The sequence below is a fragment of the Notothenia coriiceps genome, unplaced genomic scaffold (genome assembly GCF_000735185.1).
Source record: "Notothenia coriiceps isolate Sejong01 unplaced genomic scaffold, NC01 NC01_scaffold00011181, whole genome shotgun sequence".
NCBI lineage: Eukaryota > Metazoa > Chordata > Actinopteri > Perciformes > Nototheniidae > Notothenia > Notothenia coriiceps.
Window position 1 is genome coordinate 25,026 of NW_011343882.1, and position 17,726 is coordinate 42,751.

Genomic DNA, 17,726 nt, shown 5'->3' on the forward strand with positions numbered 1-17,726 from the left:
TAAAATATTACTGTTCGCATACAAGGCCCTAAACGGTTTAGCCCCACCGTACCTGGCAGATCTTTTAAAACCATACACACCCGCACGGTCACTGAGGTCTGCTGACAGACTCCTTCTGGTCGTCCCTAAATCAAAGTTAAAGCAGCGAGGAGACAGAGCCTTTGCTGTTGCAGCTCCAAAGTTATGGAACGAATTACCCCTCCAGGTTAGACTTGCTCCAACTCTGCCTGTTTTTAAAAACTCGTTTAAAAACCCACTCCTTTTCCCTGGCCTTTACAGGCCAGGTATGACACTTGTGCTTTTACATTTGGGCTTTTAACTTACTAGTGTTTTGTATTGTTTTTACATCATGTAGGAGAGTTTTTCTGTCGGTGGCTTCTGATCTGGTTTCATTGTCTCGTGTTTTACATTTGTTTCATGTCTTGTCTGTTTTTATGTATTTATGCTATGTTTTTATACAGTTGTTGATGTATCTTCAACTCTGTTTAAATGTGCTATAGAATTGGATATAGGATTGGATTTGACTTCTTGGCATTGCATTTGATTAATGATTTATTCCCAAAGTAATGTAATCTGGTTAAATTACTTTCATATTGTGATACCAAGATTAGGGAACCACTTTACAATAAGACTACCCTTATAAAGGGTTTACCAATAGTTTGTAATTCATCTATTAATTAGGTTGTGAACACTTTATAAATAATTAATAAGCTTTTATAAGACATGAGATAAACAGGGCAACTGTGACCGGTTGCTTGCCAAATAGTGAGCCCACTTTTATCCGTACTGCTAAGCCTTATATTGGCTACCTAGCTTACTTCATCTTCTTCATCAGCTAGCATCCTTGATATCTGTTGCTCAATGAGTTGATTCTCGTTGAGTAGCCACTATAAGGCTTAGTCATCTTGCCAAATAGTGCGCCTGTGTTAGTACGAAAACTATGTTAGAACTGGTTTCTAAATGGTTCTTAATGATTAATAAAGTGTTACAACCTAATTCTAATAAAAAATTACTAACAGAGCACTTATATACTAATAAAGGACTGGCTTATCTAAAGCCAGTTGAGTAGCACTTGAAATGTTTTAACTCTATGAAAGTTGATGTACTTATATAATTCTGTTTTCTTCAAGTTTGTATCTTCCTGGTCAAATGCACTAACTGTAAGTCGCTTTGGATAAAAGCATCAGCTAAATGTAATGTAATTCTAACCTAATTATAAACCCTTTATGAATCCTTTATAAGGGTAGTTGTAAAGTGGTACCCAGATTAGTTTACGGGTTATTGTAACGTACATCCCAGATAGCCCTCCCAAACCTTCATGAATGTCTAAAACGTTAAAACTGAAACAGGAGGAAAAACACACTGAGGTTTGAAAGTCAATACACACTCTGGGTCATTAGTGTGATATAAAAGCTGTTCAATAAAGCTCCTGCTGTTGGAAATTGATCTTACCCAGCAGCCTTTTGGTTTTAAAGCGAGAAAATTATAAGTAAGATAGCAGACTAATGTTTCAATTAGGAGAAAGAAGAGACCGATATGTTTGTAGTAATGTACAACAGATGTGTTTTACTGCAGTCAAGCCTTTACTGGTAGTGCACCGGAAAATGCCACTCTTTACCACATCATTTAATATGCACTTAAAAGGTTTACTCCTAACCCTGCTTATATGTCATTCCAAGTCCACTGATGTTAGGATCCTTAATGCTTTGTAAAAGCTACATTTAGAAGTTTTCTATTGTCAATTGTGGAAGATTTAATTGGACACCAACCCCAATAAAATGATTAACTTCCGCTAGAAACAAACATATTCAAAACCACCGGACGATCATTGATATGTCATTTCTCTCTCTCCCACAAATGTTTCAGGGAAAGGGATGACTAATCAAGATTCAAAACAAAAACTTGCTGATTATGGCTAGGAAACAGCCAGCCTGGATCAGTTTAACACAATTCACCTCCCGCACCCTTAAAGCTCACTTGGTAACACGTGATATTATTTTAATTTGGTTTAGTCTACGTAGGTGGAATACATTTGGAAAAAGGGGCAACACGAAACAGAAACACACAACACTACAAGTAAAAGTTTTACAGATGTTTTACTCAAGTCTTTGCAGTTAAATGTCATCTCATATGCATGAAAAAATCAGTAATAGAGTAGTAAAAACAGGAGGAGAGTTCAATGTCTTCAAATAAGAGAGAATAAAATGGAAAATGAAATAAGGTGAAGATATAATAAGAAAAAAAGGGAGAGCGAAACAGTGGGAAGTACGTTTTCAGAGATCCTGAACAATGTTTTAAAATACGTGAAATGTAACTTATGTTGGATTAAAAAATGGATCTGCAATACACAAAATATTGCCAAAAGTACACTTTTTTTTTTCTAGCAGCAGATTAAATAACATGTTGTTGTGTCAACATACCATTGTGTTACTAGTAACCCCAGCTGTCAGATATGAAGGAAAAAGTACAATGTTCCCCTCTGAAATGAAGTGGTGGGAAATATATTAGTAATACATCCCAACATAAAATACTAACATAAACAACCAGTACCTCCTCACTATCAAATGTGCTTCTCGTCTCTACAGATGTGTGTAAATGTCCAAGCACGCACCACATTTCAGAATGATAATCTTTGAAGCTGGAAGTGTTGTGTGGGACGTGACGGCAGCTCAGCTCTTCACTTGGAAACCAGCTCCTGTCTGTTCCTGCAGGTCTGTCCGTAGTCTCTCTCCTTCATGTGGGCCGTGTCGTGAAGCAGCTTTGCCCGGACCAAGTCGTCCACCCTTATCTCCAGGGTCATCTCCTTGAACACCTTAGACACCGACACCTGCGGCAGACAGGAAGACGATGGGTGGATTCACTTACTAAATTATTCTGGAGCAATCACACACAATGACTTTAAGGTTTCATTACCTCCTGGAAGTGGAGTTTCTTGAACATGGCGATGCTGACTTGGTTGTCCAGACCAATTTTCACTTCAAACTGTTTGACACCGAGTTTAGTGACTCCTGGTGGAAGACAAGATGACAACTGTTAATCACAATCTGTAAGCAGTTTACTCCAAGATGCTGGATTAAGTCTCAAGGGAGTCAGGAAGGAATTATAGACAGAAAGCTATAGCGGAAATATTTTCTTTCCAGCTCAAACTATGTCAAAGCCACTGTGTGTTGGAATTTTAATAGAATATTTCTAGGGAAAAAGAAAATATCTGACGATTCATTTGAAGGTTAATGTGAAGCTTTCATAAACCTCATACAAGATGATGTTTTGTCCTAATCAGTTTGTTGCAAGTGATTTAACTGTATCTCATTTTCAGTGAAGACAGGAGCTGTGATGATGGTCGTAGCAGATTACACTACCTGAGAATCAAAGAAACATGACAATCTAACACTTTGAAAGGCATATTTTATTCTCAAAAATCACCCCAAAACTCCACAAGGTTATGAAAATGCAAGAAGTTCGATACATACAAAGCATGTTGGGCACATATTTCTTCCACAATGTATTGGTAACAATCGTGGGAATTGGAAATATATTGTACATCAATTCTCTTTTTTTCCAATATTTGTAAATGATTGAGAGTTAGTTACCGTTACCATGGGGGAAAGGGTGCACCGAAGTTGCACCCTATAAGGAATCCTCTAATTGTACACAGTGGCTTTAACCTGTTACTGTCTCTGAGCTTTAAGTAACAGCACATGTTTATTTATTTTCCCTCCCTGAAAGACTGTATAAGATGCTCACCGTAGCTCATCATCATGCGCGTCACCTCTTTCCCGATGCCCTTGCCTCTGTGACTTGGCTCTGTTGTAACCAAAGAACTTCATAAGTACCATAGAATTCAGAATACAACGACTTTAGTGTTGACATAAATGAGGGAAATGGTTAGAATGAAAAAAAAACATGATTGTAGGTGTTTGGAAAGCCTTTGCTTTTAGATAAGACGCCACGCTTCACCTGCTACCATGACCTCCAGCTCAGCCAGGGACGGGTCTGTGGGGTCCGTCAGAAAGATGTTCACATCTCCCACCATGCACTGCTCCTCCCCTGCGTTGCCGTCTGCCCACCGCTGCTTGTCCAAGATGATGAACGTGCACTCTGAAAAGATTTAAGTGAAAACATTTCAATTCAAGCCGGTTTTCTTTTAACCAAAATGTGGAAATAGTACATGTGCATCAATTCAAGATCTAATTTTAAGATATTTGATTTAAGTTAACTCATAAATATGGCGCTTTGCAGCATTTTTAACGGATGAAAGTGTTTTCTGAGTGCACCCTGCAGGAAGACGAGCCCTTACTGTCATCATCTTCCCTCCAGCTCTGCTGCATCTCGTACTCCTGCTCCAGGTTGAGCGGCTCTGATGCGGTCAGCTGCTGCAGCTCAGGAGACTTCATCCACTCATGGTACCTGAAACAGACAGACATAACATGCAGAATAAGGCTTTACTTGAATTACTTGATATTCTGCTGAGTCTCTTTGTCCATCAGTAAATATTATAATTGATTAATTTACATTTTATAATTATGGTCTAAAACGTAACATGTCATATAAAGAGTAACAGTATTTCCAAAGTCTAGTATAATAGAAGTAGAAATATAAAATCGCATAGGGGAATACTTAAGTAAATTACTTTCACATACACTAAATAATTTCATTTCAGACTCTTAAAAGGAAATGTACCATCTGCAATTGATTTAACACAAAAGAAAAAACGGCCAAATGTAAAGGTAATAATAGAAACACTAAGGAGACATGAGCTGAGAAAAATGCAAACACAAAAGCGCAGAAATGAGAATAAAAGATACAGACTGAATGTAATAATAAAGATAACAGAGACAGCATCTGTTAGTAATACCTGGGCACGTGCTCTGCGTTGTAAGGAACCAACACGACTTGTTTTCCCTCCAGTAACGTGTTTTCATTTATCTTCATGTTGTTATAACAGGATATGAACCACCGATATGACTGATAAAATAACGTTTAGCTCAGCATCAGCGCATCAGGCCCATGATTTCAGCGACTCATTTACTTCCGGTTCAAACCCAAAACTGCGGCTGCGCACACTCATTCATTGGAGGAGGTCGCCACCTGCTGGACGACATCCGGAAGTACCGAGTTCAGCTTTCATTCATAAAGCTCAGGCTGTCCAACTACGGCATGAACTACGGCCTGGGGGACAACTGCGGCCGATTGTCCATTTTTAATTGGCCCTAAGCAAATTCATGCTTATATTGTAATTCTGAAATATATATCTAAACATATATTACACAGTAGTATTCATCTGTTAATAAGGCCACTTTTCAAATACATTCAGTTAATTCAAGTTGAAACAATGTTCTAACAAATCTAAGTTGATACAAAAAAAAGAAGACGTATTTGCATAACAAACTTAAAATAGACCCTTCATATTTCCCCTTATTAGAAACAATTTGAGGCTCCTGTTTTAAGGAATTTGCTGCCAACACTTTATGTAACAAAAGAAAAGAAAACCTTTTAAAATATGTGATGTAGGCTGTTAGTTTTCTCAAAGCTTATTCAAGTATCAAGCATAATTTACCTGAATTTGATTGATTTTGCTAACTTTATATCTTTAGAAAAATATCTGGTTCAGATGTTTTAAAGAATTAAACTTATTTTGTCTGCACAGTAATAATACAAATAACTTTTATTAAGTTATCGTTCAGTTTATAAAATATCAACCCAAAGGATGACAGAAAAGACAAGATAGTCGCTCTGGTCGCTTTATTCCACCTACATGCCTTGTAAAGTTGCAAGGTTCTTAATCAGCAGTTGCAAAAATATTGAAATCGAGAGAACGTGTTCCTTTATTAAACTTAGGCAGGCAAAGAATTTTATTTTGACAATCCTAAATATACGCATGATGTGTGTGTGATATGTGTACTAAGTGGCCCTTCTCAGTTTGTGCCACAGTTGGACCGGCTCCTGCGGTGTGTTGACCATGTCCATCCAGTGCTGCAGCTGCGGGCCCTTAGCGTACATGAAGGGACCCAACACCAGCACTCCCAGCAGGGCAGGAGGCTCTGTGGGAGCAAGGAAGACGGAGCAGAGCCAGGGTGAATACACACTGACCTGATACTGAAGCTAATGCAGCAGATAGCATGCACATTATGTTAACCCTTTCACCTGAGAGGACGGGGTTCGGCTGCTGCAGCTCAAATCTCAGGCAGGCCTCGTCCAGGTGCTGCGAGCGCAGTTTAAACGTCGTCCTGTGGTCGAAACAGGGGTCGTTTTTGCTATTCGCCACACAGCTGCGCTTCATCTTCACCACCTGAGTGTGTATCTGTAAACTCACCTGGACACACACACCTGGGAAGCACACAGGCGATGTGACTCCATTGACAGACTTCAGACTACTAATATTCCCCAAATAATGACTGAGTATCTCAAAAGACTGACATAATATCAGAAGAAAAATGAGGAGTGTTTTTTATATGTTAACTTACTATCAACATAATATCTAAAAATGAATAGATTTCTTTATTTTAAGTGAAGTATTGACTTATTATCACTCAATAATAGTAGTCATTATTCTGAGCAACTAAGTCATTATTTCGAGAACATTTGTCATTATAATGGGGGGGGGTCTTCTTTTTTCCTCTTGTATGACTGTGAGCTTCCATAGAGTTTGGTTTGCAGAGTCAGAACCATGATTTTCCCTTACATGAAACCCCTCGTACCTGCGTCTGTGAGCAGCTGCAGGCCTCGAGCCCTGGGAACCACCACAGAGAGGCGCTGCAGAGACGGACTGTAGCTGAGGGATATCTGCACATCACCCAGCTCTGAACACTGACAGAGAAGACAAAGATTATAAGCTTCCAGGAACAATTCTGTGCACATGTAAGCAATTTATTCATGTGTTTACCTGGCAGTGGTGGAAGATATGTTCATTAAAAGTACTCAAACCACAGCGTGAAAAACTCCAGCATTTTCCATCAAAGTTTATTAAAGCTTAAAGGTCCACTATTATACTATTTTTCAATAATATATTATAGGTCTCAGAAATATAAGAATCATGAATGTGAAAAGTTTGGCTCGAAATACCAGACAGATCATTGTAGCATCCCATAATCCCCCTCAGTTTGTTATTGGCTAATGCTTGCACAACCAAAAAAACATTGTGACATCACAACATGGCCAAAATCTGATCAGCTCATTTTCAGACAGGTTTTTATATAGATGGATAAGGACAAAAAGAGAGGGGGTCTTTTTTCCTGAAATGTTCCTAATCTCTTAACAGAGAGAGGACACATATTAATGTATAAAAGACATGAAGAAGTGGATTTTGAAAAATAGGGGAATTCTAAGAAGAGTTTTCTCAACTTTTAAAGGAACACCTTTTCCTTCAGTTCATCCAAAAGATTCAAATTCAACACATCAACATATAAATGGTTTTCAGTGGACTGATATGAAAAATTGTAATCTCAAAAGTAACTAAAGCTGTCAGTCAAATGTAATTGGCAAGAAGTATAAAGTTACATACAATGGAAATACTCATAGACAAGCATATTAAACTTGTTCTCAAGTACAGCACTTGAGTAAACGTTACAGCCTGGTACCTGTGTGTCGTCCTCTGTCTCCAGGTCCCTCCAGAGCACCCTGCCGGCCCCAGCGAGCTCCCCCTCTAGAGGAAACAGCACCCTGCCCACTGCATGGCGTTTTCCCTCCTGCCCCACACTGAGCACACACACACTCAGAGTGCTCTGAGGCATACACACACCTGAAACCTGTGCAGGGAAACATAAGAGCATACAATGAAATGGTGGTTTTGTGTGTTTACATTTGGCCTTCTGTATGTTCTCCTGGGTTTTATTTATAAAAGCCAGAGCTGGCCCGACCCATTAAGCGACATAAGCGGCCGCTTAGGGCCCCGCAGCCACTAAGGGGCCCCCTAGCAAAAAACAAAAAAAAATCTCAGTACACCGTCGCCGTGATAAGTATGTTTAATTAATGTTGTTAATATGCCTAGATTGCCTACTCTCAAAGTCATGTATTATGAGTCAATAATGTAATACATTAACTGTGCTTTACCTGAACCTCATCATGAAACTAGAGAGGATGGCAGGATTGTAATTTCCCTTGTTCAGTGAATGCAACCGAGGCAAGACACCAGACCAACCAGAGAGTTGAATGGAAATAAACATCTGTCTTATTGGATGACAGTTACCTATCCTGTGAGCTGTGACAATGTTTAAAATAAACTGTCAGTCGGACTCAGAGTTTTTGAAGATGGACAGAAGAACATTTGTTCTTAAAAAAGATGACAATTCTCAAGTGGTGGCTCACACAACAACCCCAGAGCCACCACTTGAGCCATGGTTTGTAAATGTCAGTTAACTTCCAAGTTATGCGAACATGTAAGCAAAGCATAAATTACAGCTACGTTGACGTTACTTTGAATCGCAGGGGTAAGCTAAACCGTTAGCAAGTAGCTATAGCTATAGCTAGCCAGATATATTAAATAAACACTTTGTCATTTAAATGTAATGTTTTTTAGCGTTACCTAGTGATTTCAAAGAAAGCTCTCTGGGAAATGCTGACTTACTGTTCTACGGAGTCCTGTCAGTTAAAGTGTTTCATAGTTAGCTTAGCTAAGCATCAACCTAGCCCTGAAATATATGGATGTTATGTGACAGTATTTCTGAGAAAAAGTCATCTGAAATGGTGGCATAGTTGCCACTGCGTGTCAACAGCATGTTTGAACGTATTTGCAGCAGTAAATGTGGCTGTTTGGCCACTGACGTTGCCATAACAACACCTGAATTTAAATGTGCAACCTCTTTTTGTGACAGATTTTTGCAAGAAATTATAATTCTTCTGAATGATATTCCTATTGACAGCTAGTTTCTATGTGAACATTATGAGATGGACAGCCAGAGAGAATAAATGAAAAAAAGTTATGAAATAATACTATATGACAAAACAAGAATACAGTTTAAGTGATTTGTAAAATATCCATAAAGAAAAATCTGTTCACAGTTCTGTTTCATATGGGTATTGAGAGATGTATCCATAGATCTCTTAATTTTGCTCTCAAAGTGCACCAGATTGATGCTTTTAACTTAAATATTTAAAAAAAAATCTTCCCGGGGGAGCATGCCCCCAGACCCCCCTATAGGTCCACGGTGTTTACATGGTTATTTATACAATATGTGTGCTTACGCTAACATCATAAGACAAAAGTTGGTTCCGTGTTGTGTGTAGTGAGCCAAAGCTCGCTTAGGGCCCCCATAAGTCTAGGGCCGGCCCTGATAAAAGCCATCATGTTTGTTCCACATCTTCACATGTACTTCATATTTATATAGTGGGATTTTTATGTGTGTGAAACAAATGATCAAATATTCGGTGAGCCTTCCACGCCTTCACCTGGAAAACGAAGCAGTCGTTGAACTCGGGGTCGGGCCCCGTGCCTCGGGCCTTGGCCTGGCGGGGCCGCCGGTCGTCAGGGAGAAGCCGGATCTCAACCAGTGTGACGTTGCCGTGGAAACGAGGAAGGAGGTTGGCGAGGCGGAGCAAGGATACCATGAGCTGCTCGGCGCTGTGCCGGTACTCCACGGAGAAGCAGAGGCGGGTGGCCATGCCGGGAGGAGGGGCCACCACCTCGTTCAGAGGGGGGGAAGAGTAGAGACCGGCCAGCACCGTGCCCACCGGGTACCACACTGATGGAGACGCATGTTAGGGAGTGTGTAGGGTCCAAATAACTTATACAAGAGATAGTTTAGTTTCCTTATATATTGTTTTTTTATTAAATTATTTTTTTATAGTCTTTGGTAGTAAAATAATATTTGATTTATTTATATTTAAATGAATTTTCTAGTTCATGTTAAAATATTTTTTTCGTGTAAAAAAAACCTATTATTCTTGCATTTCTTCAAAAATGTTTATGAACTTAACATTACATTTCAAATGTATACTTATGTATAGATGTCACACTTGTACAAAGCTTTGGCAATCCTGTATGTCAGTAAGGTTATAATTATTCTAATAAAGCTATTGAATTGAATTGAAATACCTTTATCCCACCCCAAAATCCAATATCCCCTTCAATCCAGTGATGTGTTATGTGTCATGTAGAAAGTCATTTTCTCTTAATAGGCCGCATTAGTTAGTCCCTGTATTATACCTGAATTTAATTTAAAAATGACTTTATTTCACACCAAAACTCAAAAGTACTGTACACAACCAGTGTCAACAATGCAGAGGCAGTAAAGACTTACTCCTTACTGAGAGTGACCCACGATGGGCCAGTGGCCTCTGCGCCTCCATCTTCATCTCCTCCTCTTTGTCTTCTTTCTCCTCCTCATTTTTGGGATCAGCATGATTTTGTGACGTGAAGCGAGGAGGCAAGGTGAAAGGGATCTCACTTGGCCTTTAATTGGCACGCACACAAACAAACACACAAATATACAAATATTCACAAAAATGTTTAAAAAGTGGACTAGACTACACAAAGAGCTGTGTCCTACTTATCCAGTTGAGTGAAACAAAACTGCATTGATGTTGAGTTGCAAGGTCACATGATATGGAAGCTACTGAAAACAATAGACAGAAAATAGACAAAAACAAATGCAGATTTTTCAATTCAAGCGCCCTTCTTGCTCCTTTCATGTTTTTTACTGACCTGGTCCAGGACTCCTTAGACACGAGGATAACCGGAGCAGTGCATGCTGGTACTGACGGCGTGGTAGAGAGCAGCTCCTCGTACTGACTCCGACCCTTCTTCTTCTTCCTCCTCCTCCACAGGTAGTACACCATCAGCCCCAGCAGCAGCAGGAGACCCACAGACAGACCAACAGCCACGAGTAACACCTGGTCTAAATAACCACGTATACAAAGGTCATAAGAGCGAGAGTATTTTCTAGAGTATATCTTTTAAGTCAGTGTACAGCTTACCTGCAATGATTGCTTTAAAGTTTTGAAGCTGAAGCACTTGTTAATGTTAGTCTCTTTAGCAGTGAAGAGTGTGTGCAGTGTGTAGAGAGTATGACACAGCTGGATGGTTCTCAGCAAGCTGTTATCTGTGGCTACACGGGGGCACCCCTTTAAAGGACCATACCACTCATTTAGGATTTACAAGCTACCAAAAGTGCACATTAAAGCCAATCATTTGAACTATGCTGTTGTTTTTTAGATTCTCTAATGCATTTTTATTTTCTTGGGAGTCGTTTGGCCTTTTCTCATTAACTTAATCAGTCCATCATTTTTACAAATATAACAATGACGGACATACAGAATGCATTACATGGTGTACAGAGTTTGAAATTAAAGTAACATCCTTAAGATTTCACTCCTGGTTAATCAACAAATATTACATTTTTTGAAACAAACTGTTGTAGTTTAAAAATAAGACGTTTGGCAATAATTGTAGTTTTTCCATCATTCTGTGAGAAACCATGAGAAGAGGGAAGATGTTACATCTTGTTGTAGACCCTTTGTTGATTAATTATAGTGTCAAGCTCATTGTCAAACACTTTTCATTTCCTGTGACAGTTCATAATTAAGGTAAACCTGCAACGCTAGTTGAATGCTTTTAGTTGTAATAGCTGCAGAAGCAGGAGTTTTTGTTCCGTTTTTGAAACTTTTCCTTGAAAGAATGATGCTTAAGTTTGTATTAATGCAAATATTTACATATTGCAGTACTATCACCACTGGGTCATAGGTTCAATAACTGTTGTGTTACCTGATTCCACAAGAAACAGCAACTTGACCAACATTTATTTAGATCAAAATCTTCAAAGTTATTACTTTAAGTTACTAAAATAGCACAGTTTTGGTCTGGCATTGGCAACATCAAGGGAGTGAGTGCAACACTTCACCAACCAAACTGAAATATCTGATTAAGAATTTAAAGTGCAAAGTGCAATGACAGACATCCACAGTACCCATGAATCCTACTCTTACCTTTATCCACTGACTTTTTCTCCAGCATCGCTATGAGGTTAATGTTTATGGTTTTAAGTTTGAACTGTGTCACAACCTGTATCACATTTCATGGATTGCCATGGAATTTGATACAGTACATATGTTAATAACCAAATAGTATACATGCAACATGACAGCTCTTAACACTGATCTGATCTTAACTGAGAATCAAATGCTCATTAGCCACACGCACACCCACACACACAATCTGTTCAGAGATTGGACAGCAGCTAATGCGATGACAGCTAATCCTCAGAGCTAAAGGTGGAGTAATGGCCCTCTCTCCTTTACACACGTATATGTACACATTCAGATAAAGATATTCTCATTGTTACATCGCAGACAACTTCACATGAAGTCCATTTGTGAGAGAAGACTTAGTCAGAATATTTAAGGCTTTGAAGTTGGCTGTAAATTAGAGAATTATTCTTAGAAAAGTTGGAAAAAAAGTGGGAGGAATGACGGGAGGTAGGAAAGACGCCATTTAGCACAACCTGCTCTGTGGCAAGGAAGAGGAACAGAACAGAAGGTGTGAACATAAAGGTAAGATTATATTTGTTGTCATTTCTCTGATATTGAACTACATATGTGGGTTAACTGGCTTTTTATTTTTCCAGTGCGAACACACTACAAGTAGGTGTGGTGGAAACACTGGGGGGTCACATTAGGACAGAGGAGGATTTGGTAGCTATTTTAAACTCAATATGGATTCATATGTTTCTGTGCTACAAAATAAGACAGAGTACAAGTGTTGGTTTTAGTAAGAGAGAGAATGAAGAGCTGGTATAAGTGTATTTTTAAATCATAAATAAACAGAAACTGTAAATAAGGGGGAAAACGCTATTGGAGCGGTTATTACATAATTGCAATTTATTATTGTCTCTTCATTGTCACTGTCTTTTTTGTATCCCTCCTGCTCTTTTAATCTGTTTCGATCAAACAACATTTGTTTGAATGATCAAATAATCTGGACTGTGTAATCCTATTAGGCTAATCTGGTCATGCCTGTGGGTGTATGGTTGTTTGTGTGTGTGTTTGTGTGCATGTGTTTGTGAGTGTGTTAAGTGGGATCAGGGTGTGTTTCAGTCAGAAAGCTATTAAAGATGAAAGGAATAGTTGCATTTGACATTTTGACATATATATTTTATGTGCTTTCTTGCAGAGATAGGAAGATTGATACCACTCGCATTATCTTAGTTTAGCATACAGACTGGAACATTTGGGGAAGTTAGCCTTAATCTGTTCAGCGGGAACAAAATCCACCTACTAGCCAATCACAGCTGAGTATACCATAACAAGAATCAGGTCATCATATCTTAGGCTCAATAAGCCTCGTCAAAACATGCTTCTACAACATAAGATAAAGATAAGAGGTACTTTATTGATCCCAAACTGGAATATGTTTTAACATGTAACATGCATCTACAACCGGCATCTTCACCCTCATATACTTTCCTCCAACTCTTTCTATTTATTCGAAAACAGCTAAAGAGACCTCCGCTACCATAAACCCAAATGGTATGGAAGGTCTATGGAGAAAGATCAATTAAACACTAAGATATGTCTTTATTCGCAGGTTTGTGGTGTTGCCATGGCGAGGCCCGGGCACCCTGTGTCTGAAAACTACCAGCCGGTCTGGTCTTCAGTCAGTCAGTCGGTCTCCTACTCCAGTGGAGCGAACGGTATGGTGTCAGAGGACGGAGATGATCATGCGGGCATTTTATCCCTCTCTAAGAGCTCCATGGATGTGGTCATGGCGACGGCACCGCCGCACATGCGTGACCCAGCCTGGATCGGTATGGACCTGAGACGCAGCTCCAGCACCAACACACACCTTGAGCAGAACTCTGTGACACTGCAGAAGCTGCACCCTCGCATGTGGCAGCACATCAACTCCGCCAACACGGACATGCACAAAAGCCCCCCCGCCCTCAGCGAGCGCTGGATCGCCAACATGCATCGCTGGAGTGAGAGCAGCACCAGCACACACAGTCGCAGCAGCACTCCAGATACGATTGTGTGGAAAGATGGGACCTCACGCCCTTCGAGTCTAACCCAGGAAACCCCTTGCTCTCCCTTTTCCAATATGACCACTTACTCTCCATTCATGTCGCCGCTAGAGGCAACTGAAGATGTCTTAACTTCTTCTTCTTCAACACTTACGCTGAGCCCACAGCATCAGGTAGACTTACATGTGCCCTCGCCATCCCCACTTCAGTCACCAATGCGTGCTCTGACCGCGTCACCCTTGCCATCCCACTCCCCATCCCACTCCCCATCCCCATCCCACTCCCCAACCCACTCCCCATCTCACTCCCCAACCCACTCCCCAACCCACTCCCCATCCCACTCCCCATCCCACTCCCCCAATCTCCTGCAGCCCACTAACACGGAGGATGAGGGCTTCCTGGAGAATAACTCGCTTTCTTTTATATTCCCATCCCCGATACCATCATCTGTTAGCCTAGCAGGGTTAGGTGCGTCAGCAGATCCTGAAGGCCTTGACGATGGCGTTATAGAAGAGCTGTACAGTCCTGGAGGCTCACAGTTTTCACGGGGTGGAGAAGTGATGAGCCCAGGGAAAATGTTAGGCTACCAGACGCCTAATTCACCAGCAGACGGACAGGAATCAGAAAGAGGAGCGTCAGTCAGCCATCTTGAGCTGCCATGGCAACAGAGACAAAGCCGGGGTTGGACGTCACCCCTGGTTTCTTCCTTGAGCGACTCTCTATTGGGCGACTGCTGCAGGTGCAACTTGAACAGAGAGAGCATCAAAAAGGCTCCGGAGTTCAGGGAGGAAGGGACAATGACGACACAGAGCGAGTTGGTAGACGCAGCGGTGCAGACGGTCTCTCCTTACGGCTCCTTGTGGGGCCTCAAAAGGGACACCTCCAACATGGGCTCCCACTCCTTTCTGGGTTCACCGCCCGGATCAAGACTGAACCTGAAGACTTTAGTGGGGTCCAACTCCAACCTGGTCTCCCCGACTTCCAGCATGTTCCCAGTCAACAGCAGAGAGGGTGAGGAGCAGGAGGAGAGGCAAGGAGACGACCCGACGTGGGATGTTAACTCAACATCGTCATTGCACCACCATGAGAGGAGGAGGTCGTGTCTAAAGATGAAGATCTTCCAGGGAGTGGAAAGGGACCAGTTTGGAAGGAGGGGGAGCATGAAGCAGGTGCAGTGGGACGAGGACGGGATGACATGGGATGTTCACGGAGCGTCGGTGGATCCGCAAGAGCTCAGCACAGCCATACGGAAACACCTGGAAATCCAGAACAGCCCCAGATTTCCGAAACTCGGCTCGAAGAAGAAAAAAGCACCGATGCCTCCCCTCCTATCGAATGTGGTGAAGGTCTTTGCCCCAGAACATCCTCCGCCTGTGACGATTATTACCTCAACTTTTACAGGGATGGGAGAGGCAGACGAAGGATGGAGTGAAGTTGAGGGGGAAGGGAGAGGCCAAAAGGAGGGAAGATTAGAAGCTGGTCGTAGATTAAGCAGAGCTGAGGCACCTTATGCAATAGAAGATGATGAGGTTTACGGAGATGAAGGCAGCAGACATCCAAAATCAACCTTGCATGGGAGCGGTAAGAAGAGGTCACTGAGGAGGCCTGGATGGTGTGGAAGCTCCAGGAATGAAGATGACTGAGCCTGGAGACCAGACTTATTATTGACTATGGATAAATCATGGCTGATCCGGTCCTGAATTTGCAGAGCTCTACTAATAAACTCTACATGAAGCTCAGCTCAATTAACTTGATCATGTTTCCAGTTAAACTGCATTGTAATTACATTTTGAGGTCAATGTATTTTCCCAAGAGCCACAGTGGCAATTTTAAACACATTATGGTTTGATGTACAAATAGCAAAAGCGCAACAACACTACTTGGCTATGTTTATGCAGTACTATTATTCTGCTTAAAATACTGTTATGCCAATAAAGATATGGATGTACCTCTTTTAAAAGGTACTTTTGACTGAAAATGTTTCTCCCAAAATGTAATTGGTAGTATATTTAGTGAGACCATGTTGCATTGGGAGGAGCTCTCGCTATGCTTGTTTTTCAGATACATTTAATCAATTTTGTTTCATCTACAGTTAATATTCTAATAAAATATGCTTGAATGAAACATAAATCAAGGTTCAGTAGTAAGGATTCACCTTTAAGTAGACATTTGTTGTTTTTAGAAAGTAAAAAGTAAACTTAATATTATCATAACTATACTTCTGAAGTTTACTTGAGCCTCACACAGAATTTGTTTTTTGTCAATACTGACAATGATTATGTACTCCAGTAAAAAGCCTATACTTCTGTCAATAGTTCGCTTTGTGCACTTTAGTTTTTGCAGTTTTTGCTGGGTAAACAAATTTACACTCAAATATTTACACATATAATTCCACAGGAGGTGACTCAGCTGAAATATGTTTGTTGTTTGTGAATAAACACCAACTCAAAAACCCCAATAACTCTCCCTCGCTCTCTTCCCACACTATCAGCCCATTCACAGTGGAAAAAAATACACATAATTCAGTTGTGTGTAAACTTGGTGAACCACAGTGGTGAGGTTTGACCATTCAGGCGTTGCCATTCAGATGAGCGGGCACATTCTCTCTCATTCACCACAGAAAAAAAAAACTCAACTCACTAGTGGCTTCCACTGCAGTCCTCATATTTTCACAGATGTGTGTCGAGTGGACATTAGGGTCTCTGTTGCTGTCACTTTAAACAATCCACAAAAAAACTGTAAATATACTTAGAAACTGATTAAAAAGAGGATTAAAATGATGTTTCTATGTTGTATAAGCGGACTATACGAGCATCTGTATGCCGATCAACACTGGAGCTTTTGGGCAGTCACCAATATCAGTAAGGCTTTTTAAAACACGTGATAAGAATATATTAGCTAAAAATAAAACAAACATGTTATTCTTTGGGATACACTTATTTATTCTTCTTTAAAATTGTGTGACTTTGATATGCATTAAATGACGCTATATCACACGAAACTAACACTAAGAGTATATAGCAGGGCTGCCAACACTCACGCATTGAGATTGAGAGTCACGCAATTAACCCATATCTCACGCCACACATGCCTTTCCTCACGCTAAGTTTTCGTCCAAAATAAATGTATATAAATATAAAAATAAAGTGAAGGAGCAGCAAACCGAGCGGTCTACGAAATTAGACGGTCTTCTGGCTTAGTTCAGTAAAGTTGGAACAATATTGGGAGATTCGGATTTCACGGATCAATAACTCATGAACAAAATGTTATTCAGACACAAATGACGTCTCCTAAGTACCGTGGTAAGGAGGACAACGAACTACAATCACATTTTGATGAAAAAAAGCCAATACGCGCCGTCCTCCGAGCTGGACACATTACATTGGTCTCTATCCGCAGCCGGAGAAGAAACGAGTGCTCAGGGACCGTCTGCAAAGTGCAACTCCGAAAAAAGAGAATACAATAATATTCAATCACTATTATACAGCTTGTTACTACCAAACTCACTACACACATCAATAGTCCCCTGTGTGTCATACTACAGCAAGGAGTTTGGAAGAATATGCTTTTGAATAATTTTGGGGAATATTTATAATGTAACATCTTCAATAAATATGGCATCATCTTGAATAACTTTACTATTATACAGTATATTTCTACCAAATTCCCTATTTGCATTGTTGTTGTTGTTGTTGTTGTTGTTGTTGTTGTTGTTGTTGTTAGCATCTGGTTAGCTAGCTGCACTAACGGATATTAGAAGCTGTTTCTAAAACAAGG

The 17,726-nt window shown here is 40.4% G+C and overlaps 2 protein-coding genes across 3 annotated transcripts; both read right to left on the reverse strand.

The window, feature by feature from the left end:
- Window positions 1–2,077: 2,077 nt before the first annotated feature.
- On the reverse strand, window positions 2,078–5,044 carry nat9 (N-acetyltransferase 9). The gene is made up of 6 exons (XM_010772351.1): window positions 4,856–5,044; window positions 4,298–4,407; window positions 3,958–4,098; window positions 3,745–3,804; window positions 2,914–3,008; window positions 2,078–2,827 (listed from the first exon to the last, which is right to left on the reverse strand). The coding sequence occupies exons 1-6, from the start codon at window positions 4,930–4,932 to the stop codon at window positions 2,678–2,680; spliced, it is 633 nt and encodes a 210-aa protein (XP_010770653.1). The 5' UTR covers window positions 4,933–5,044; the 3' UTR covers window positions 2,078–2,677.
- Window positions 5,045–5,756: 712 nt separating this feature from the next.
- Window positions 5,757–16,631, reverse strand: syt15 (synaptotagmin XV). Of its 2 annotated transcripts, none has more exons than XM_010772354.1 (8): window positions 16,590–16,631; window positions 10,640–10,827; window positions 10,236–10,387; window positions 9,385–9,677; window positions 7,578–7,745; window positions 6,699–6,807; window positions 6,145–6,327; window positions 5,757–6,041 (listed from the first exon to the last, which is right to left on the reverse strand). In XM_010772354.1, the coding sequence occupies exons 2-8, from the start codon at window positions 10,771–10,773 to the stop codon at window positions 5,902–5,904; spliced, it is 1,179 nt and encodes a 392-aa protein (XP_010770656.1). In that variant the 5' UTR covers window positions 10,774–10,827; window positions 16,590–16,631; the 3' UTR covers window positions 5,757–5,901. The 2 variants fall into 2 exon arrangements, with proteins under 2 accessions (XP_010770656.1, XP_010770654.1); XM_010772352.1 differs by lacking the exon at window positions 16,590–16,631 and adding an exon at window positions 10,912–10,998 and having other exon boundaries at window positions 10,640–10,832.
- Window positions 16,632–17,726: the final 1,095 nt, after the last annotated feature.

Bases quoted from the DNA above. Each gene is read 5' to 3' on its own strand.
- nat9 (XM_010772351.1), bottom strand. From the start codon at position 4,932: ATGAAGATAAATGAAAACACGTTACTGGAGGGAAAACAAGTCGTGTTG. The intron at 3,805-3,957 runs GTGAAGCGTGGC...TGGTTACAACAG, and splicing joins GCTGGAGGTCATGGTAGCAG to AGCCAAGTCACAGAGGCAAG. The intron at 3,009-3,744 runs GTGAGCATCTTA...GTCTTCCACCAG, and splicing joins GCGCATGATGATGAGCTACG to GAGTCACTAAACTCGGTGTC.
- syt15 (XM_010772354.1), bottom strand. From the start codon at position 10,773: ATGGTGTACTACCTGTGGAGGAGGAGGAAGAAGAAGAAGGGTCGGAGT. The intron at 9,678-10,235 runs GTAAGTCTTTAC...CGTCTCCATCAG, and splicing joins TGGGTCACTCTCAGTAAGGA to TGTGGTACCCGGTGGGCACG. The intron at 7,746-9,384 runs GTGAAGGCGTGG...TTCCCTGCACAG, and splicing joins ACGACTGCTTCGTTTTCCAG to GTTTCAGGTGTGTGTATGCC.